The 24,608-nt window shown below is 43.4% G+C and overlaps 2 protein-coding genes across 3 annotated transcripts in view; one reads left to right on the plus strand and one right to left on the minus strand.

Annotated features, from left to right (window-relative positions):
- Positions 1-24,608, minus strand: part of LRP2 (LDL receptor related protein 2) — a 402,994-nt gene that overhangs the window by 131,468 nt on the left and 246,918 nt on the right. For both annotated transcript variants that reach the window (XM_075317292.1, XM_075317291.1), the window contains exons 32-39: positions 15,902-16,068; positions 15,598-15,741; positions 13,470-13,579; positions 9,106-9,286; positions 6,645-6,858; positions 4,863-5,102; positions 3,760-3,948; positions 789-1,706 (exon numbers count right to left, since the gene is read on the minus strand). In XM_075317292.1, the coding sequence (XP_075173407.1) occupies positions 789-1,706; positions 3,760-3,948; positions 4,863-5,102; positions 6,645-6,858; positions 9,106-9,286; positions 13,470-13,579; positions 15,598-15,741; positions 15,902-16,068 (2,163 nt within the window). The remainder of the gene's footprint in view (positions 1-788; positions 1,707-3,759; positions 3,949-4,862; positions 5,103-6,644; positions 6,859-9,105; positions 9,287-13,469; positions 13,580-15,597; positions 15,742-15,901; positions 16,069-24,608) is intronic.
- On the plus strand, positions 20,573-23,234 carry LOC142245042 (uncharacterized). The gene is made up of 2 exons (XM_075317293.1): positions 20,573-21,171; positions 21,657-23,234. The coding sequence occupies exons 1-2, from the start codon at positions 20,616-20,618 to the stop codon at positions 21,710-21,712; spliced, it is 612 nt and encodes a 203-aa protein (XP_075173408.1). The 5' UTR covers positions 20,573-20,615; the 3' UTR covers positions 21,713-23,234.

Below are 24,608 nucleotides of genomic sequence, written 5' to 3' on the forward strand. Positions count from 1 at the left end.
AAGCACCAAACTCAAGCGACTCCACCATTAGGGGTAACCCTGAGGTTAAGAATAGCCTAGACACCCCTGGCATGACAGACTGCACAGGAGCCCCAGTCTCCCACTTTCCTATAGTTATATCATGACACATCTACAGTCTTAGTGACGGAAGAAAACAGGCTGTAGAAAAGGAGGAAAGCACAAGGATAGGAAATAAGTAAGGATATAAGCTGTGATGATATATGAGTTAATGATTACACCAGCACCCTGGTTACATAGAAAGCTCACATACAGCCCGTATTACTGGAAGAGATGCTCCCACAAGAGAAAAATCCAAAAATTGGATAAGTCTATAAACTGAATATCAGGTGTCTGAAAATAAGTGAAGGAATGTAAATTCGAGAATGAAACTTTCTGTACTTTTAATGACTATTGACTAAAGGTAACTATCATATCTACTAGTTATTTTCAATATCAGAAATAAGTATGCAGCTGAGTGTCACAGTACAGACAGCAAATCAGGATCAGTAGTAATTAATACTAGTTAATATAAACTTTGAAGGGGTTTTTGCCTTTAAATTAACTCCATTCCATATGCTCCAAAAGGGCACATGGAAATCACAGAGTGGAAGATCCCAGCTCAGGACCCCTGCAATTTTTGAAAGCCAAGCACCTCTTGCTCTGAAGGACCAGGTCCAGGCATGTATTACATACTTGCCAATCATTTTTAGGCCAATGTCAGCCACAGCTTTGACTGATTATAAAAAATTACATCCATATCCATTGATCACCAGATCAGCTTCACTTACCTGATGCCACCGTGGTATGTTGATTTAATGCTGAAAGACCAAAGTAGCGAATTTCACTCCGTCCAGCCCCAGCACTCCGCGTGTAGTATATTCTGTTATCCAAGCTGTCAAAATCCAGAGCAACTGTTGTCCTAGGAACATTAACCCTGGGGAATGGAGGACTATGATTTTCAGGGTCCAGGGGCAAACTATTAATGGAACCTTCAAGAGCAAATATCAAGTAGTCATCTGTGGATATGATACATCTTGTTCCATCACTTCCAATTGCCCCAAAGGCACAACCACATTTTTGTGTTTGTGTGCCAGGTAAGGCAAAGCAAAAGTGTGCACAGTCCCCATTATTCACCAGACATGGATTGTTGTTAATTTCCTGGGGTAAAATTGGTTGAAAACGTTTGTCAAATACGGTGACGTCTCTAAGAAGATTAATATTATCCCTGAGGACAGTTGGTGTTTCAGCGTTTCCAGGTTCCTTGCTGGCTTGAAAGACCTTTTTCAAGTTTCGGTCCACCCAAATAACTGTGTTCTCAAAAACAGTAATCCCATAAGGAGTTGGGTAACGGTTTCCATATCTCACTATTTCGATTTCACCACCTTCCGGTCCAACTCTTGCAATCATATCTAAAGAGTCGTCTACCCAGTAGACATAACCAGTAATACGATCCACAGCCAATCCTCTCGGTGTCATAATTCCCTCCGACACCAGAACTGTTCTGTTGGTGCAATCCAAAAATGCACGTTCGATTTTAGGATTTTGTCCATAATCTGCCCAAAAGAGGTATCTGTTTTTCGGGTCTACCACAATATGTCTGGGCATATCCACTGAGGTCTTCATGAGGACACGACGGTAAGTTGTGTTCAGGCGAACTATTTCGATGAAGGTTTCGGTCAGGAAAGCATTGGTGAAGTAGAGATTTCCTAAAAAGTATGAAATAAGAAAACTAAGCTTGAAATTCACATTCATAATCTTTTGGGTTGTTTTTAGAGATTAAATAACCTCTTTATCTATATGTAACTATTTCAATATTACAATTTTATGAAACAAGGTTATTTATATTGTTTTTATCCCTGTTAGGTGTGTATAAAAGTGAGTATATAAAAAAAATTGTCTAAAGGCCACTTTACACACAGCGATATCGCTAGCGATATCGCTGGTGAAAGCACCCCTTCCCGTCGGCTGTGCGCCACAGGCAAATTGCTGCCCGTGGTTCACAACATCGTTAGTCCCCGTCACACAAACGTACCTGCCTAGCAACGTTGCTGTGACCGGTGATCTACTCCTTTCTAAGGGGACGGTTCGTTTGGCTTCACAGCGGCGTCACTAAGCGACCGCCAAATAGAAGCGGAGGGGCGGAAATGAGCAGCCGTAACATGCCGCCCACCTCCTTCCTTCCTCATTGCCAGCGGCTGCAGGTACGATGTTGTTCCTCGTTCCTGCGGTGTCACACATAGCGATATGTGCTGCCTCAGGAACGATGAACAACATCGTACCTGCAGCAGCAATGATATTTGAGATTAGAACGACGTGACAACGATCAACGATATGGTGAGTATTTTTGATCGTTAACGGTCGTTCCTGCGTTTCACACGCAACGACGTCGCAAACGAGGCCAGATGTGTGTCACGAATTCCGTGACCCCAACGACATCTCGTTAGCGATGTCGTTGCGTGTGAAGTGGCCTTAATATTCATCCAGAAAAAAATGGATGATTTCTTATCTGTATTGTCATCCTTTAGGCACATCAATAAAATTAAAGTTAAAAATTAAAGTTAAAATAAATTAAAGACCAAACACAGTTTCCTATTTTAATAATTGTAATGTGTCCATACAAATCAGATACTGCGGTATATGGTTGAGCTGAATGAGATCTAATTTTTTTTTGTTCACAGGCTTTTATAGCCGAGTCTCATCCGAAAAACGGAATAGTGCATGCTGCAATTTTTTTCATGCAAACATTCAGTCTGCTCTGTCATCTGCACAGCAAAACTGAGAAAAATTGGTCCTAGTGCTGTGCGTGTGCATTGGACATCAAATACAGTTGTGCGAACGTAGCCTTACTGTAAGTAATCACTTATCCCAAGTCTACAAATTTGACATGAAGATTTAGAATGAAAGGATATTGCAGAGTTTTTAATTTTTTTTAAACATTGCATTTATAGTATAAAATGAAATAAGATTTGCATAAACCTTGAATACATATCTTTCCAAAACTACCACTTTGATGGTTCTTACAGAGGTTATCCACTACTAATGTGACTCCTTTTCTTATGTCCTAACTCTTCCTGACTAACATTTTCCTAATATACTTCTGCTATCTACTCTGCTCCTGTAAGCTGATCTCTAAGAGGTTTGTAAATATCTTTATTATTATTTTTGCAGCTTTGATCCTTCCGGCTGCAGACTGGAATCGGATCAACTGAGCAGGGCACGTCACTGGTGGGATCTGAGGGGAGAGTCAATTGTGATCTTGGCATGCACGCCCAAACTGTTGTCACTCACAGAGAGGCATCCCTGCCCCCTCCAGTGACGTGTCCTGCTCAGTTGGTCCAATTCTGGTCTCCAGACTGGAAAGATTAAAGGTATAATATCAATAAAGGAATATAGGACTCACAGAAAGATCAGCTTATAGGCCCAGAGTACAGTAGATAGATATTAGGAAAGTGTTAGGAAGAGTTAGGACAACAGAAAGGGGATCATGTTAGTAGTGGAAAACCTCTTTAACACTATCAGAATTGATGACTTCACGTCCATTCGTTACTTGACCTTTGCAACCAGTCATTGGCTATTGATTGTTCTCAAGAGACATATGATCAGTAAGTCACTAAAAGTGATGGAATCTTTAAGGGTTAAATTATTAGATTATGCTTATTTTTAATTTATGACATTCCATACTTTAGGGACAAAAATTCTCAAAGAAACCCTTTAAACATATATGGACTGTAGCAAACAAATGCTTTTGGTTTCACCTACCTGCAATCCAGTCAACAGCGATCCCTCGTATTCCATTCCTCCCAATACCACCAGTGACAACATTTCTAAAATAGGAGCCATTGGGTTTAACACGGCGGATTGCATTGTATCCAGATACAGTGCTGCTGAAGTCACACCAATATATATAACCAGACTGCATGTGAACATCCACGTGAAGTGCATTACGACCTACAAAATTTTTTTTTAGAAAAATCATTATCCTCATCCATTAAGATTCAGTCTCAGTTGTAAAGTTACATTTGCCATAATTGAGTTTGTTGTGAAACCAAACTTCCAGATTAATATAACAATAACACCTTTATCCCAACCTCAAAGACTTATCTAACCAATGTGGCACCACTACATTGGCATTTGGCATTACTCAAAATCACCAAAGACAAGGTTGGTCTTATCTAAAGGGTGCTTTACACGTTGCGACATTGCTACGGATATATCGTAAGGGTCACGTCATTAGTGACGTACATCCGGCGGCGGTAGCGACATTGCAGCGTGTGACACCAAGGAGCGACGATCAACGATCACAAAATCGTTCAAAAACGGTGATTGTTGACACGTCGCTCCTTTCCTTAATATCGCTGCTGCCACAGGTACGATGTTGTTCGTCGTTCCTGCGGCACCACACATCGCTATGTGTGACGCCGCAGGAACGACGAACATCTCCTTACCTGCATCCACCGGCAATGCGGAAGGAAGGAGGTGGGCGGGATGTTACGTCCCGCTCATCTCCGCCCCTCCGCTTCTATTGGCCGGCCGCTTAGTGATGCCGCAGTGACGTCGCTATAACGCCGAACACACCTCCCCCTTGAGGGAGGGATTGTTCGGTGGTCACAGCGACGTCGCTGACAAGGTATGTTCGTGTGACGCTGCCGTAGCGATAATGTTCGCTACGGCAGCGAGCACCAAATGTCGCACAAACGACGGGGGCGGGTGCTATCGCGCTCGACATCGCTAGCAATCGCTAGCGATGTTGCAGCGTGTAAAGCACCCTTAAGAGCATCCGTACAAATCTGGTCTATTCTAAAATTGTACTGCAAAAGCTAAAAATCCTACATAAGTACTGATGTTAAATAAAGGCCTCCTACCTCGTCCGGCCATTGGTACCATAGCTTCAGAGTGATCCGCAGATTCTAAGCTGAATCCTTTGATTGCTGAGAGCATGGACACCACAATGAAGGAGTTGTACGGCGTGCAGGTTCGGTTATCAGCGCTCAGGTTGAACCCTGTAGCACATGCGCAAGAGAAGCGGCCACTGGGTTTGGGCAAGCACAGCTGCTGGCAGGCATCAGGGTTGTTGCTGCATCCATTAGATGAACCAGATGATTCTGTATGGGAAACGAAATAGAGATTCATTGCAGAAATACATGAACATATTCTGCAGGAAAAAGGCCATTCACATGTATGGAAGGGATTTTTAGTTGCATAAATTTCTTCAATATGTGATTATGCCCTAAATAATAATAATTCTAATACTAATGCTTTTTGGGCAATAAAAGATTCACTTGCACAAAAAGACTGAACATATGCATTAGTTTTCAGTGACATTACAAATAGTAGGCAATAATGATGTTTCAGGACCTCTGAACATTTGAAAAAAAAATGGCCAGAAATTGAGAGTAGCTGTAACGGTCACGTGTCTGTTAAACCAGAACAAGATGTACAGAGACCGATTCTGCACAGGGACATGGAGACTGGTGGAGTCTTAGAAAAGGAGCCATTTATTATTTTTGAGCATTAAAGGGAACCTGTCACTAGATTTGGTGACTATAAGCTGCGGCAACCACCAGTGGGCTCTTATATACAGTATTCTAGAATGCTGTATTTAAGAGCCCAGGACGCTGTGTAGAACGTTTAAATCACTTTATAAACTCACCTAAGGCTGAGGCCACGCGAGGATTAGTGAGAGTCCTCGCATGACACTCGGCTCACGCTCGCAGCACAGCATGAGCCGAGTGTCATGCAACTGTGGTCCTATCATGCGATCAGACCAAAGTTGCGGAGGGGAGGGCCAGCGCTGCAGAGGGGAGGGCCAGCGGTGCGGAGGGGAGGGATTTATCTCCCTATCTCCTTCGTTGCTGGCTGATGTGAGAATCGCACTGCTCTCGCATTACACCGGTGTAACGCGAGAGCAATGCGATGTTTCTCTCGCCCCGTAGACTTGAATGGGTGCGAGTGGAACAAAATCGCATTCCACCAACAACATGCTGCGACTGTTTTCTCGGTCCGATTAGGGCTGAGAATACAATCTCTCATGGGAGCTGCCCCATAGAGTAATATTGGTCCGAGTGGAATGTGATTTTTTATCGCATTCCACTCGCTCTATTTTTCTCGCCGTGTGTCCTAGGCGAAAAGGTCGGTGCAGACTGGTCGGATGGGTGTCTCTGTTCTCCGGTACCAGCACCTCCTCTCTCGGCCACCTTTGTCCTCCTTCTTCGAAGCCTCGGTGCATGGCGCGTTCTACGTCATTCACACTAGCCGGCATTGAGGTCCACTTTGCTCTGCCCTGAGTAGGGCAGATCAAATATTGTAGTGGGCCTGCGCAGGACCTCAATGCTGGCTAGTGTAGATGATGTAGAATGCGTCATGCACCCAGGCTTCAGAAGAAGGAGGACAAAGATGACCGAAAGAGGAGGCCCGGTACTGGAGAACAGAGACACCCATCTGACCAGTGTGCACCGCACCAACCTTTGGGTGAGTATTATAAAGTGATTTTTACATTCTACACAGCGGCCTGGGCTCTTATATACAGTATGTTAGAATGCTGTATATAAGAGCCCACTGGTGGTGGCCGCAGCTTATAGTCACGAAATCTGGTGACAGGTTCCTTTTAAATCTATCTAACTCACTATTGTGAAAAATGTACTCACTGTCTCTGTAGTGGACACGCAGACACTTAAGTCCTGAGACATTGTCTCGCATGACTACTTTGTTAGATCCTGTAGATTTATCAACTCGCTCAATGGCTTCATAGTCCCGGTCAGTATAGTACAAGAAGTTCTCGTGGACAGCTATACCCCAGGGGTGTGAGAGATGCTGCACTATGGTAATTCTGTTTGTTCCATCCACATTTCCTCTTTCAATCTACAAAGACAATTATTAGATTAATCACAATGGTTGTACAGTATATAATGAAACTCTGTGCCAGAAACCATAGCCATATAAAAGCTCTGTTTACTGAGATCAGCATTATTAATACATAATGTAAATAATGGAGAAAAAAAGAAAACTTCAGATAGGATCCTGAATAGTGATTTTACTCTACCCGTTTCGAAGAGAAACTCCTTCCTCAGGATCAATCACAATTAGATGGTGATTGCTCCCGATGAAGGAGTTTATCTCCGAAACTTGGAGAATAAAATAACTATTCAGGATCCTATCTTAAGTTCTCTTCCTAAGGTAGGACAGGATTAACCTTTTTGTCTCCACGAAGCATAGTTTGTATCTCTGGGGCTGCTGCAGCCGTTTTCAAGCTACAACAGTGGTCGTGTTCGACACAACCTTTCCAGGTGAGCAAGTCTTTGCTCATTACTTAATTTATCCCTCGCATATAGTCCTATTGAACTTTTGTGTCTCTCATATGTGTCACGCACATGACTACCAGGGTTTACCTGGTACCAGGATAACCTCCAGAATATGTAACAATATACAGGGAACACAAAGGTCACAAGACATCGGAGGTCCCTGCCGCTAGGAAGAGGAGTGAGAGGACACCTCCTGCACTCACCTTAAGCTGATTAAAGAGCTCCTAAAAGCGGACTTTACACGCTGCGATCTCACTAGCAAGATCGCAAGCGATCGTACCCGCCCCCGTCGGTTGTGCGACACTAGTAAATCGCTGCCCGTGGCGCACAACCTCGCTTACCCCCATCACATGGACTTACCTTTCCTGCGACGTCGCTCTGGCTGGCGAACCGCCTCCTTTCTAAGAGGGCGGTTTGTTCGGCGTCACAGCGACGTCACACGACAGGCGTCCAATAGAAGTGAAGGGGCGGAGATGAGAGGGACGTAACATCCCACTCACCTCCTTCCTTCCACATTGCCAGTGTAGGCAGGTAAGGAGATGTTTGTTGCTCCTGCGGTGTCACACATAGCGATGTGTGCTGCCTCAGGAACGATAAACAACATCGCTAATAAGCAGAAAACGTTTTTTTTTGTTTCAGGACGACCTCTCCGCGGCAAACGATTTTGACCGCTTTTGCGATAGTTTAAGGTCGCTCATAAGTGTCACACGCTGTGATATCGTTAATGACGCCGGATGTGCATCACAAACATCGTGACCCCGACGATAATTCATTAACGATATCGTAGCGTGTAAAGCCCGCTTTAGCGTCCCTATACAGTTTCTTGACACCTATCGATGAGTCGAATACCTTAGACCCTCAGCTAGCCCTACACTCATTCTGGTTAGTGAGCAGGCCAATGAGATCACTAGACTCACCACTACAATACAGATACACAAGGATAGGAATACAAACAGAGAAAATAGACATGCAAAGGAAAAACACTCCAGGCAGCTTCAGTGCAGCAAACACCACTGCTGCACACAACACGACAGACTTCTTCCACAGCTCGCTCCTTCCAAATGGACCACATAGAAATGAGTGATTCAGTTTCTATCACAGGCATCATGTGATCAGATCACATGACTTAAATGGGGAAGGGGAGTGATCCCAAAGAGCTGCTCCTGAGATTGGAAGCTACAGCCAGCAGCCAGGTAGGAAAAGGTGCTTAACCCTTACACCACCACAAGCAACCAGATGTTATCAAATAACAGTAGTGAACCTGCCAGCGGCAAGGTGCTGTGACCTTCTGAAACCAGATTCACCCGGGGTCTCCCCCACCGAGATACATTCTGGAAGAAGTTATAGCAAATTCCTGAACATAAGGCGCATGGAGTTTGTGTAAAGTTCACCCAAACGTACGTGGTTCATCTGGCTCATGGGCATTCCCAGGAGCAATTGGGGATGCTCTGGGGGCAAAATTGAAGGTTTAAATTAATATCCCTATGTTGGTAGGTATGAACTTATTCTCTAACACATGGCCAAAGCTGGTGCACCACTATAACTCAGGTCAACGAAAACAAATATACAATTGCTGGAGTGTCAACTATTCGGAGAGGTCCTTATTTTTAGCCGGTCACTGCCCTGTGAATATACTGTACCATGTGCTATAATTTGGGAAAGATTGGTGCTCTGTCCTGATGGAGACAGGTATTAACACGTCCTAATCTGAAGAATCACTATTCACATGGTCAAGTTTAAGTATTTGTTGCAATAAAAACTTATAAAGCACAAAATTACTGTGAATGACACAGAATGTGATTATTACCACTCCGCTGCCAGTAACGGCCCAGTAAAGCTTCTGCTCAGTGATGTCAATTGTGATAAACTCAACATGATCAAGGTTGTTGGTGTACAAGACAGTTGGGTTGGACCCATCCATATGTGCACTGGCAATCTTTGGAGGAACTCCACCACTTTCAGTGCCCTGGTCCGTCCAGTACATCTTTCTAAAAAAGAAAAATGTTAGTTTATTAAACAAAAATAATAATATTTCCAAAATTAAATTTGAATGCGTAAAATAATAATAATAATAATAATAATAAAAAAAAAATAATAATGTTTTAGGTTAGTGAAAAATGCCAGGCTCAAACACACACAGATAGCCAAACTATAAAATGTACATTACATAAAATGTATAATATAGCTGATCAAAGCTTTCCCCTATTGATGAACCCTGCGTATCAATCAGTTAATTGTAGATTTTGGTTCAACCGTATATGGTTAAGGAGTAAATAAAACAAAAATATATTTAATCATTGATCAGTCTTTGCAAAGTTATTAATCTTTGTAAACCACACCATTACCTTATTTTGCTTCTTTTTCCCAGAACTCCATGCTTAAAGAGCTGTTTTAGGCCTCCGACACACATCCGTTAAAAAGGTGCGTGTTTTGTCCGTTTCCGTATATACCGGAGACACGGACAAACGTGCACCAATGTAAATCTATGTTTGTGGTCAAACTTGCGTTTTTCATCATGTCCGTGTGTCCATGTCCGTGATCCGTATGTGTTTCCGTTTTTCACGGCAGCATGTCTGTTTCCTGCACAGAACACGCACACACGGACACCATCAAAGTCAATGGTTTGGTGCGCACAAGTACGTGACACGTATGCATCTCTGTATGCTCCGTGTACGTTTTGTGCTTTTTTGTAGCGATGTCGGCTATTTTTTCTTTTTCTGTCTATGTTGGTCAATCTTCCTCAGTCCGTCGGTCGGTCTCTCTCTGTCTATCTGTCTCTCTCTCTGTCTTGTCTGTCCCTCTCTCTGTCTGTCGGTCAGTCTCCCCCCTCTCCCTCTCTCATACTTACCGATCCCTGATCACCGGCGCGGCGCTGCACGGCGTTCACACTGCTCCGGTGGCTTTTACTATTTTGAAAGAGCCGGCCGCTCATTAATCAATCTCGTATTCCCTGCTTTCCACGCCCACCGGCGCCTATGATTGGTTGCTGTTAGACACGCCCACACACTGAGTGACAGCTGTCTCATTGCAACCAATCACAGCCACCGGTGGGTGGGTCTATAATGTGCAGTAAAAAAAATAAATAAGTAATTAAAAAAAATGGCGTGTGGTCCCCCCCCATTTTGATACCAGCCAGGGTAAAGCCACACGGCTGAAGGCTGGTATTCTCAGGATGGGGAGATCCACGTTATGGGGAGCCCCCCAGCCTAACAATATCAGCCAGCAGCTGCCCAGAAATGCAGCATCCATTCGACGCGACAGTTCTGGGACTCTACCCGGCTCTTCCCGAATTGCCCTGGTGCGTTGGCAATCGGGGTAATAAGGAGTTAATGGCAGCCCGAGATACCTTCCATGATTAATCTGTAAGTTACACTAAATAAATACAACGAAAAATCCTTTATTTGAAATAATAAACACTAAAAAAGACCCTCGTTCACCAATTTATTATGCCCCAAATACCCATCCATGTCCGGCGTAATCCACGGAGGTCCCGCGTCGCTTCCAGCTCTGCTACATGGAGGTGACAGGAGCTGCAGAAGAACACCGCCGCTCCTGCCAGATCCACGCAGCAACTGAGGTGAGTAGCGCGATCAGCTGTGCTGTCACTGAGGTTACTTACGGCCACCACTGGATCCTCCACCTGTGACAGCAAGTCGCCCGAGTGACAGCGATGAAGTCACAGGTGAGTTGCGGTCTCGGGTGGGTGACTCCAGCAGGCCACGGGTAACCTGAGTGACGGCAGCACAAATCGCGCTGCTCACTTCAGTCACTCAGGGGATTAGCAGTCACCGGTGAGTCCTTCACGGATGACCACTAATCAGTACATGAAACAGACAGAGCCGCGGTATGAGGATGAAGTCGGGTGAAGTTCACCCGAGTTCATTCTCAGCACGCAACTCTGTCTGCTGTCAGCGGGTAATCAAACACGACATTTTACATTAAACACGGAACATTTCACACGGAAAAAACATTCACACATCAGTTACAAATCACACGCACACACAGGCATTACACACGCACACACGGCTAGCATACACCGGTCATACAAAGGCCACACCAACCATAAAAACGGACAAAAAAACGGATCACGGACCCGAAAAACGGCCCGTATTTCACGTGCGTGGTTTTAACGGATGTGTGTCGGAGGCCTTAGCTGCCTTGCTCATGCCCTTAGGGGGACTTTGCACATTGCGACATCGCTAGCCGATTTTAGCGATGCCGAGCGCGATAGGCCCCGCCCCCGTCGCAGATGCGATATCTTGTGATAGCTGCCGTAGCGAACATTATCGCTACGGCAGCTTCACACGCACTTACCTGCCCTGCGACATCGCTCTGGCCGGCGACCCGCCTCCTTCCTAAGGGGGCGGGTCGTGCAGCATCACAACGACGTCACACGGCAGGCGGCCAATAGAAGCAGAGGGGCGGAGATGAGCGGGACGTAAACATCCCGCCCACCTCCTTCCTTCCTCATTGCAGGCGGGACGTAGGTAAGGAGATGTTCCTCGCTCCTGTGGCTTCATACACAGCGATGTGTGCTGCCGCAGGAATGAGGAACAACATCGTACCTGTCGCTGCAGCGAAATTATGGAAATGACCGACACTACACAGATCACCGATTTTCGACGCTTTTGCGATCGTTTATCGGTGCTTCTAGGCTTTACACGTTGCGACGTCGTTACCGGCGCCGGATGTTTGTCACTTTCGATTTGACCCCGATGAGATCGCAGTAGCAATGTCGCAACGTGAAAAGCCCCCCTTAGAGTTGTTGCTTTGGCCAGAAGGTCTCGCAAAATATCCATATACGATTGTCAGCTTCACTGCTCCCATTTTCCATGGTCACACACTAATTTCAAACTCTCTTCATGTGTCATGCAGTGTTTGGCTTTGCACTCACTGGGTGCCATGGCGGCGTCACACTCTGTTCACACCGCAGTTGGACAGTTTTACAGCCTGTCACGGGTGTCGGCTAGGTTTTGCTTCACTGCTCTCCAGTACAGCAGGAGTTAATTCCTTCTGGCTTGTGAGCTGTTGCTAGGAGATCAGGCTGCTAATGACCACTCACAGCCACCTTCACCCTTTATAAAGTTCTGGATCCTATTACTGGTCGCTGGATATAGCTTCAGCGTTGCTCCTGCGTATCGTGCCTTATTGTTGTGATCCAGAACTTGGTGACCTGTTGTGTGCTGTGGAAATGTCCCATTTGTTAGTGTATTTCCTGTTTGTGCTTATTTCTTCCTGGGTTCATAATGTCTCTCCCTTGTGCCTGCTTGCAATGTGCATGAGTTTTGTTTTTTTTCCGTCTGTGCTTCTTTGCTATTTGTGGGGTTTGCTTCTCCAGTCTCGGCCCTCTCCTGGGGAGAGATGGGGTGAAAGATCAGGGCTAAAAAAAAGAGTTAGGGACACGCTGGGGGCCCAGACCTAGCTACCCTCAAGCTTACCTCTGGGATAAGGGACAGCTTAGGGTCCCTAGTTTGATAGTCAGCTTAGAGGTCCATGTCCTGTTATCCTGATTCCCCTTGTCATCATGTCTGGGAATTTGGGAGGAGAGCAGAGACATTGACACAAGTGTACTGATAATTGCTAGACCTGCAGTCCCAAACAGCTACTGTAAGTGCATGGACGAGGCAGGTAAAACAGCCCTTTCAGCATGGAGATTGAGAGAAAATGAAGCAAGATAAGGTGAAGGAGTAGATTAATATGATTCAAAATTTTGCAAAGTCTGACCAATAATGAAATAAAATTTGATTGTTCGAAGGATTCTCAGGGATTGTCCTTAGGTTGTTCTGCATTATAACCCTGTGAGCAGCGCCCATTTGGTAAAGACCATACAAACTGATATGAAATTAAAAAAAATAAGATCTATTGATCCTTATAGTGGATTTATTAAAAAAGAAACCTCAGGGGAGCAGCAGGAATAAAACAAGATCAGGAACTGATCACTTTAATCTGGTGAAAGGTCCTATTTGAGCATGTTATAGAGTCTCATCTGAACATCAGGAATGGTTTAAGATCACAGACTTCATGAAACCTACATGTGTTTATCCAGACACTTTAAATGACATGCAGCAAATCTCATTGACAATGAACCTGTTCTTTAATGTCCATGACTGTATTTATTGGTTAATCTTCTACATTTCTGTGCTTTGCATAAATCATAATGGTGTATCATACCCTCTAGCTGGGTCAACAGCGATTCCAAGAGGCCTTCCCGCTCCTGTAGGGGTTCCATCATTTGTGATAACAGTTTTCCTATACTTCACGTCTCCATAAAGCTTTAGAACCTTAAATAATAAAGAAGATGTTCACGTGAGATACCATAGAGAATATGGTCTGTAATCTCTGATGGAGGACCGCCACAGACCATTCAGATACAAATTAAAGGAGACAAGGTAAGAAAGTTAGAAGAAAACGGGGAGAAGATAAAACCCATAACTTTGATAATCTGTTAAAACAAAAATTGTCACCAGGTTTACCAGTAAAACCTAAGCCCACAACCTGTCCCACTTCTTTTACAGTAGTCTAGCAACCTGTCTATAAGCCCCCAAACCTCTCTGAACATTCAAACAAATACCTTTTACACTCCCTGACAGAAGTTTTGTCGCTTAATCATGTTATGTAAATAAAAGCTTATAACCTCACTTTAAATTCATCCATTGTTTTCATAAATTACTCTTTTGAAAGCTGAAACCCTTCCAAATTTGGTTTAGGTTATGAAAATAAAGTTTCTGCAAAGCTGAAATATTGATCATTTAATGAACACAGAAAGGTCAGATTTTGGCAAGACAAAAGTTTTGTCGCCTTGTCATATAATGCACCCAATCCTAGTTTACATCCTCACCTGTGCTCACTAAATGATCGGTTAATTAGTGGGTGTGTATAAAAAGAAACCCAGACACCCCAGACCTTCAGTTGAACTGCAACTTGACCTCTGACAACATGCCAAAAATCCACCCTGTGACCAAAGCCTTGATTATCAAGAGGCTGAAGACCAGATCCACTGCAGAGGTGGCTGGCACCTTTCATGTGTCTCAGAGTCAAGTAAAAAGAATTAAAAAAAGATTTGAAGAGACTGGAGATGTTTTTGCCAAGCCCAGGTCCGGCAGACCCCGCAAGACAACTGCTCAGGAGGAACGTTTGTTGGCTAGAAAATTCAAAGCCAGCCCCTCTTCCACTGGAGCAGAGCTCCAACAGGCCTGGTCACCTCAAGTCCAAGTGTCAACTAGAACAGTTTGTAGGATTCTGTCTCGAAATAGCCTCCATGGTCGAATCAGTGCCCAGAAGCCAGCACTAAACAAAAGGCAATTAAAAAACAGTGTGGCATTTGCCAAGTCTTACAGCCTGCTAAACAGATGGAGGCTGGAAAAATGGCAGAAGGTGGATTTCTTTGATGAATCTTCAGTTGAATTACACCACCACCACCGCAAATACTGCAGGAGACCTACTGGAGCCCGTATGGATTCAGGAAACAGTTACGTTTGGTGGTGGAAAGATCATGGTCTGGGGTTACATTCAGTATGGGGGTATGCAAAACATTTGCAAGGTGGAAGGCAATATCAATAGCCTAAAATATCAAGAAGTATTAGCTACCTTTTATATTCACAATCATAAAAGGGATCAAATTCTGCAGCAGGATGGTTCTCCATCTCATACACCCATCTCTACAACAAAGTTCCTCCTGGCAAAGAAGATCAAGGTGCTCAAGGACTGGCAAGCCCAGTCACCAGACATGAACATCATTGATCATGTTTGGGGTAGGATGAAAGAGGAAGCTTGGAAGATAAAACCAAAGAAGCCGTGGGACGCAGGTAAGCAGAGTTCATCGCTCCCGTGGTGTCACACGGAGCAACGTGTGCTGCCACGCGAACGATGAACAACCGGCACAAGTAAAAATAAATGCTATTATGAAACTGAGCGACGAGTACACGACTCACGATTTGTCAGCGATACTGCGTCGCTCAGAGGTTTCACACGAGACGACGTCGTATATGATGCCGGATGTGCGTCACAAAAACCGTGACCCCGACGATGCATCGCACGATCCGTCATCTCGTGTAAAGCACCCTTAAGAGATAAGTATCCTAAAAGACTTCCAGGATAGACCATCTGTGGTCTGGATGTAGTGCATAGAGAATACACTGGTCAGGCTTCCAGGTCAAATAGCTCTAAATGACCCAAAACGGGATGTTCTCCAGCACAAAGTTTTATCTACTTTCCCTTGGTGCTGGAAAACATCCTCTTTTGGATGATTTAGAGCTCATTAATACACCATACATCAATCCTGCAACTGTTCATAATTTACCTCTATTGATTGCGTTGCTGGATTTGTGTAATAGAGATTCCCTGAAATCCAATCTAAAGCCAGACCGATAGGCGTGCCCATGATAACAGATGGCGCAAATGCTGTCCTGTTAGCTCCATCTGCCTTGACTCGATGGATTTCACCCTGGATAAAAAGAAGTAAATAACTTTGATGCTGATTTCCTCATACAATATATCGCTGTAGCAGAGCTGACGCTGTCAGTGCAGAAGATCTGAATTAAATGCCAAATTCAGCTCTGCTACATCAGTAACTGTTCTCCGAGTCTTGACCTTGGAATACATACAGGATATTCAATCCAATAGATCATTTCCTCAGAATCATCAAATTCCACATCATATCCATTCCTGATGCCCGCTATTGGTACCATAGCATCATTGGTCTTTTCCAGGGGGTCAAGAGACATCCCATAAATGATGTTATCTCTTATAACGATGAGGAATGGTTTATCAACTGTGGGAAAAAAAGAAATATAGCTATGTTAAAATAGGTTAGGCTATACTAAAAAAGTGTTTGTATGGGATATAATTGCACATGGGCACTTTTCTCAAGTGAGCGGGATTGAGCTGCAGTACCATGTGCAACCACAACTATATATATGGCGCTAGGGAGGTTACAGTCATCAGACCCCACTGATCATATTGTATATTTATGACCTATCCTAAAGACAGGGTACTGATTGAAATTACTGTACAAACCTTTCAAAGAGGAACTAAACAATTTTTTAAAAATAATTTTGTTCAGTTTGGAAACTTATGAAACTTCACAAATCTTTTAATTAAGTGATTAGTCTTCATTCGGCTTTCAAGCCACTGCTTTTCCCCAGTCTATATTTTTGCCTTCTACTGCATTAATTTCAGCATGTACTCATCTGGAGTACTGATGGGTCAGAACTCATGTCTTCCTCTTAAGCCTGCTTTACATGTTACGATTCTGCATACGATAGCGTATGTGATCGTAACCGCCCCCATCATATGTGCGGCATGTTCAATTTTGTTGAATGTGCCGCACAAACGATTAACCCCCGTCACACGTACTTACCTGTCCCTACGACCTCGCTGTGGGCGGCGAACGTCCACTTCCTGGAGTGGGAGGGACGTTCGGCGTCACATCGACGACACGCGGCATTCGGCCAATAGAAGCGGAGGGGCGGAGATGAGCGGGATGTGAACATCCCGCCCACCTCTTTCCTTCTGCATAGCCGGCTGGAGCCGCGGGAGGCAGGTAAGATCTGTTCATCGTTCCCGGGGTGTCACACACTGCGATGTGTGCTGCCCCGGGTACGATGAACAACCTGACGTTCAATTCATGAGGAATGAACGACGTGCATGCGATGAACGTTTTACCATTCATTCACAATCGCACGTAGCTGTTACACACTTGTGATACCAATGTGATATGACTGAAGTTTGAATGACTATTAGATAGGGATCATGATCAAAAGATAGGAGTGATCCCAGATATTATTTGATCCATCAATAATTCAGTATCAAAGAAGATGTCCTTTGGATAATATTTCACTAATACCAAGGAATACATGTCTTGAAGCAGTTTTAGATAATAAGGAAGTAACATTTACAGTTCCACTTACAGGAAACTTGTGGTTAGCTTAAAGACAGTTTTAAGGATGAAATTTACGGCTCATTGCAATATTTCACTAATACTGGTCAAACTGTGGTCAGCCAGTTGTCAACTGACAGGATGTGCTGGAAATGTGCAGGAAGCTGCCGTTACCTACAACATTTTGTGGTCAAGTTACATGAACATGACTCAGCTGTCATATGCTGGTGACCATTTAGACACAACCTACAATATTTTCCTATAAAATATACACGGAACTCGCTTAAGGTAGGGAAATACCTTCCAGGACATTGAAGTGTACGTACGCACTGTTCCTGTGATGCCATGCCATGTTGATTCCTTATCTTAACTCGAGTTCCCTCCGATGTGAAAGGATTGCTACAACATAACGGTAATGTTGATGCATATTTCTGTTATTGTATAAGTTTCTATGACTATAAGATTCTAAATGCCTATGTACCATTGATTATATTCATGTGCTATTAAAATAAATAGTATCTTGCTATAAAGAATATTAGTATTCGTGCCTGATTAGGATATCAGTGAGCGCTTCGTAAGTACGGGCTTTCAGCCCCCTTTTTAGTAGAATTTAGCAAGACATAAATTGGCGTAGTCGGCAGGATTACTTCTATTAGAAGTAATTTAACAAATTTTTGTAATTTAGAAATTAAAAACATATATTTGGCAAATTTCCAGATATTTTTTCAATCTTTTTGCATAGTGTCAAAATGTTCAGAAAACATAAGGATAATGTTAAGGAGGTTGTTGTGGAGATCCCATGCTGTACTGAGGCTCCCTACAATCTTATAGCACATGAATTGGTCAATTGTGGATTGGCAGAACAATGGCAGAATAAGCATAAGGGTTGTGTACCTACTGATGTTGTGAATGTACTCAGTGGTTCCCCTGTGAAAATAGGTGATGTAGTGTCTTTAGCACGGCGCAAACAATTGCAGAATAAGCTTAAGGGTAGTGAAGCTACTGATGTTGTGAATATACTCAGTGGTTCCCCTGTGAAAACAGGTGATGTAGTGTCTTTAGCACGGCGCAAACAATGGCAGGATAAGCTTAAGGGTATTGAAGCTACTGATGTTGTGAATGTATTCGGTAGTGTCCCTGTGAAAACAGGTGATGTAGTGTCTTTAGCACGGCACAAACAATGGCAGGATAAGCTTAAGGGTAGTGAAGCTACTGATGTTGTGAATGTATTCGGTAGTGTCCCTGTGAAAACAGGTGATGTAGTGTCTTTAGCACGGCACAAACAATGGCAGGATAAGCTTACGGGTAGTGAAGCTACTGATGTTGTGAATGTATTCGGTAGTGTCCCTGTGAAAACAGGTGATGTAGTGTCTTTAGCACGGCACAAACAATGGCAGGATAAGCTTAAGGGTAGTGAAGCTACTGATGTTGTGAATGTATTCGGTAGTGTCCCTGTGAAAACAGGTGATGTAGTGTCTTTAGCACGGCACATGTGGATTTTGGCAAGTGCATATAGTGTAATGCATGAGCGTAATCTAAAGATGCAGAAGAAAAGTTCCCAGATGGAACAAAAGATGATAGAATTAGGTGGCCTGAAAACAGTTCTGGAATGTAATACCAGACTGTTGAAGGATAAATTGGAACATTATCAGAATGTGGCAGAAAAAGCTGCCATAAAAATTGCTCAAAATAAGTACAAGAAAAGAGGAAAGGTAAATAAAACCAAAGTACATAAAAGTATCGTCTCAGCTTCTATAAACTGGGATCCCGATACTTGGGATGGGGATGTGTGGGATTCATCTTCATCATCTGATGAGGAGGATTACCATAAAGGGAAGATTCAGGCTAATCCAGTAAGGAGGCGCCTAGAGAGGACAGAGAATGAGATCATCCGGGAACATGTCCGGGATGGTCAGGGGAATCTGCAATATGACGAAGATGGTAATGCCATCACAAATGAGAGAACGATTCCTCATGTAAAAAATCGAGTAACCATTGAAGATTACTCTCAGGGAGAAGTTGATAGCATTTTAACACAGTTTAGACAAAAACCAGGAGAAGGAGAAATTCCCTGGTTGCTCAGGGTGCACGATCTCGGAGGAGGTGGAGTGCACTTTGACGCCGGAGACGTGGCAAAATTTGTCACCATGTCTCGTGACCCAGAAATTCAGAGATCAATAAAAAATTATTTTGTTGATCATAATGAGCATGGTACTCAAAACTTAATCATGATCCTAGCCCATGCTTTTCTGGACAAATATCCATCAGAAGCAGACTTTCCTATCAATGGTAAACCTTGGTATACCTTAAAAGATGGTATGGAGCGGCTGAAGGAAGAAGCAATGAGGAATGCTCTTCCTCTTTTGGGAATGGATGATGATTATCTCCAGTACCCATTGACAGCCAGCATAAGAAATAGGCTGGTTAAACATGCTCCTCCAACATACAACTCAGTTATTTTAACCTTAACTGTAGCGCTGACTGGAGAATCAATCGGTGTAGTTCTAGGGAGGATGAAGGAGTTACAGGATATGGGACAGTGGGATAAATCGTCCCCTGGAGGCCATCTTGGTAACAGTAAGCCAAACAATCCTGATTGTAAAGAGAAATCAGTAGGGAAGGCCCCACGAGTGTCTCGCAAAGACATGTTCCAGGCTTTGCTTAAAGCCGGGATCAATAAGGAAAGGATTGATGGAAAGGAGACAGGAGAATTATGGAAGTTGTACAAACAGAAAGTTCTATCTGCAAAGAAAGTGACCACTACAAATGTGGAAGGGGGTTCAAAAACCCCCAAGGTAAAGAAATCAGAGGGAAAAGGGGAAAAACCCCCAAAGAATGTGTCTTGGGAAGATTTTCAATCAGTTTATCCATTGGAAGAACTGGCTGCAGCCGTGGCCACAAAGGTCACGGAAGGAAGGGCTAATACACAGACTGAAGTCTGTGTAAATGAAAGTTCAGAAGGAAGTGATTTACCATAGGTAGCCAGCCAAGCCCCCCTATTGATAAAAAGGGACGAACGTCCCTACGTCAATCTTAGCATACATTGGAAAGCGGGAAATGTTCAAAGAGTCCCAGCTTTGATTGACACGGGGGCGGAGGCTACTTTAATTCATGGAAACCCAGAAAAAATAAAAGGACCTCGAGTAAAAATTGCTGGACTAGGTGGTCAAGTGATCACCGGGGTTCAGACACAGGTAGCTTTGAAGATAGGTAATTTACCTATCAAGGAGTATACGGTGCTTGTAGTTTCTCTACCAGAATGTATTTTGGGAATTGATATCCTAAAATGGATGACTCTTAATCGAACCAAAGGAAAATTCTCCTTTGGGGTTATGTCTTGTCATAAGGAAATGCAGATCTCACATTATATCAATGATATAATGATACAAGGACAAGATGAGCAAAGTGTGAAAGATCAATTGACAAAACTGGTTGCTCATATGAGGAGTAAAGGATGGGAAATCAATGATGCCAAGGTTCAAGGACCGTCTCAGGTGGTAACATGTCTAGGGATTCAGTGGAACAAGGGGCACAGAGAGATCTTGCCCAATGCCAGACAGAAAATTATTAATTTTCCGGTCCCTAAATCCAAACAGGAGACTCAGTCTTATATTGGATTGTTTGATTTTTGGAGACAACATATCCCTCATTTGGGACAAATGTTGGCTCATTTGTACAAAGTAATGAGGAAAAACTATGAGTTCCACTGGGGAGAGGAACAGCAAAATGTGTTTGAGATGGTCAGGGAAGTGTGGCAAGACATTGAAGGGATTATTCAATCTACCAAGACCACTGTATTTCATGTCGATGCTCATGTCCCTACTAACTCACTTGAATGTTTGTTTAATTCAGAAGCAGATAAAGCAGCAGCCATCAGACAAATCAGTCCAGCAGTTGACAAGGCAAGGTACAGCTGTTTGGGCACACCAGAAAGAGCGACGCCTTATTCAGCAGGTTTAGACCTCAGTACATTGGAAACTGTCGTGGTACCCCCAGGTAAGGTAAAACCAATTTCAGCAGGATTGGGTTGCCAGATACTGAAGGATCATTATGGTCAAATAGACACTCGTTCTAGTTTAGTGTTAAAAGGAGCCATAGTGGTGGGAGGGGTAATAGAGGAAGATTATCAGGGAGAAATCAAGGTACTGATGCTAAATTTGGGAAATGAACCTTTGATATTGATGAAACACCAGAAGGTGGCTCAGATGTTAATAATTCCAATAAACTTGTCTGAAATAAGAGAAGGAACTGCCCCGGCAGAATTAACAATACAGGGTACTAAAGGTTTTGGATCCTCTAATATTACAAATGTAGGAGCAAAAAATATGGATTCAAAACCTCCAAGGACCGCCCTCAGAGGCAGAGGTAATAGCGGTCGGAAAAGATCGTACTCTCCTGATGAGACCAGGAGTGGGGAAGTGGGAATATGTCCCACAAGAAAAATGTTATTTACAGGAATAATAGTGTATCTTTATTTGCAGAAGGTGTGGTAAATAAGCGGAATCCATGGTATCGGCTACTGGGAAGAGCTCGATAGTGATGAGATGGAGAAATTCCTGTGTTTGATGTTTGCCTCTCTGGTCGTTGGATGGACAAGTCTACATCAGGAGGAACCTGTGGCGAATGAATTTCTGATGCACAATCACATTTTCAACACACAGATTGCTGGCTCTGTACACATTCTCCGGTTACAGCCACCAGTATCCCTTATCTGGATGTCCCGGTATCGATGGAGGAAATCTTAAAGTAGAAAAGTTGTTCTGATCATCTTGCTGATAAAGACACTCTAAGTGTTCATCTATAGAATACTACAGTACCCATTTCCATAGTGGGATGGATCAATCTTCCATGGTGGCAAGGAAATTTGAATGCAACAGTCACCAATTTGCAATATCTGGCTTTTAAGGGAGGAATTTGGGTACTAAGATATAAGACTGGACTGACTAACCTGGGATTCATCCCTATGGGGAATATAAAAATAAGTTTTGGGACAGCTATAAATACTGTAGATGCTTTTAAACCCAGCTTAGTGGAAAGGACAATTCATGATATGTTATGGCCTTATGCCAATATGTTCATAAATGGGACTAGTGAAACTTCTAGTAACATATCGGGAAATGTAATGTGTAATGATTCCTTTGAATATCGAGCAAATGCCAAAACACATGATATTCAAGGGAGCTTTTCAGATAATATTGCTTTTAGTTTTAATATACTATACATAGTAGTGAAACTGATTATATTTGTGATTCAACGTTTATCTAAACAAAGCAAGACAATTTGTGGCAAACAATATTTCTTGGTCATGGTATGGTATATTCCGAGTGATCTTCTTCTAGTGGAATACTGATGATGGAAAATAATCCCTGGGATCAAGGACCGATTGTGATACCAATGTGATATGACTGAAGTTTGAATGACTATTAGATAGGGATCATGATCAAAAGATAGGAGTGATCCCAGATATTATTTGATCCATCAATAATTCAGTATCAAAGAAGATGTCCTTTGGATAATATTTCACTAATACCAAGGAATACATGTCTTGAAGCAGTTTTAGATAATAAGGAAGTAACATTTACAGTTCCACTTACAGGAAACTTGTGGTTAGCTTAAAGACAGTTTTAAGGATGAAATTTACGGCTCATTGCAATATTTCACTAATACTGGTCAAACTGTGGTCAGCCAGTTGTCAACTGACAGGATGTGCTGGAAATGTGCAGGAAGCTGCCGTTACCTACAACATTTTGTGGTCAAGTTACATGAACATGACTCAGCTGTCATATGCTGGTGACCATTTAGACACAACCTACAATATTTTCCTATAAAATATACACGGAACTCGCTTAAGGTAGGGAAATACCTTCCAGGACATTGAAGTGTACGTACGCACTGTTCCTGTGATGCCATGCCATGTTGATTCCTTATCTTAACTCGAGTTCCCTCCGATGTGAAAGGATTGCTACAACATAACGGTAATGTTGATGCATATTTCTGTTATTGTATAAGTTTCTATGACTATAAGATTCTAAATGCCTATGTACCATTGATTATATTCATGTGCTATTAAAATAAATAGTATCTTGCTATAAAGAATATTAGTATTCGTGCCTGATTAGGATATCAGTGAGCGCTTCGTAAGTACGGGCTTTCAGCCCCCTTTTTAGTAGAATTTAGCAAGACAACACTACAATGTACCTTATGATGCTGGATGTGCGTCACTTACGACGTGACCCCGCCGACACATCGTAAGATTTATTGTAGTGTGTAAAGCGGGCTTTAGGCTGGCCATACACGTTAAATGGCTGTCGGACATGCTTTGGCAGACATCCATCAAAGCCAACTCTCTTATACAGATGAACACTTGTTCCACAGTGGTCTTGTGTTCTCTATGAGAGTGCCATCGGCTGACATTTTGGCTCACAGACTATCTTCAGGGAAACAATGTGCCCGAAATCGTACATGCATAACCGACATCTCACCCAACCATCAGTTGACTGGCGTCCCCATACACATAAGACTGTTGGCCGAAACCATCGATATCTGCGTTATTTCCAATGGAGGACTTATGAGAACAATCCTTTGCAGCAGGCTTACAGGAGAGGAATACTGACACTTTCACTGCCAGCATCACTACTCCAAATGTGTATAAATCCAATATCAATATAAGCAGGGGAAAAGCAAGTGTTTGGAAGCTACATACATGCTATGGGTTATTTTTTTTTTTACAGAAATGAAGACAATTTCCCTAAGGCCTCTCTCATATGTCCGTGAAAAACCACGCACATTTTTCACGGACGTGCCAGAGGTGCGTTTTGCCCTCCGTGACCCATGTTTATGGGCTACGTATGTTCTCCGTGTGTTATCCGTGATAACACATGGAGAACGGGAACTTTCTGCTCACCTGTCCCTGGCGTTGCTATCCGTAGTGCTGATCTTAGGTCTCCGGTCCTGCCGACTCCCCGCTGCTGCTGCTTCCGGCCGCAGTGAAGTGAATATTCAATGAGCATAATGAGCGGCGGTTGGCAGCAAGTGACAGCAGCGGCAGAGACAGGAGGGCTGGAGAAGGTGAGTAATGTTTTGGGTTTTTTTCACACAGACAAATGTTTTTTCTCCGGTGTGTGTCACACGGAACACATCCGTGTGGTCCGTGTGCATTACGTGTGACACGTTTGCGTTCCATGTGACACCCGTGATGCTGGAGAGAAATCGGACGGGTGGGCGTGTGGAGCACATGGACACACGTAAGTACGGAACGGACACACGTTCCGTGCCAAAATACTTACGTGTGTCCAAAACCATAGGAATACATAGGTCTACGTGTGTACGTGTCTTTGGTACATGAGAAAACCGCCAAACACGTACCAAAGGCACAAACGTGTGAAAGAGGCCTAAAAAAGTGCTGGACAAAATTCTGGGAAAAAAAAATAAAG

Source organism: Anomaloglossus baeobatrachus, chromosome 7 (genome assembly GCF_048569485.1).
Source record: "Anomaloglossus baeobatrachus isolate aAnoBae1 chromosome 7, aAnoBae1.hap1, whole genome shotgun sequence".
NCBI classification, from domain to species: Eukaryota; Metazoa; Chordata; class Amphibia; order Anura; family Aromobatidae; genus Anomaloglossus; species Anomaloglossus baeobatrachus.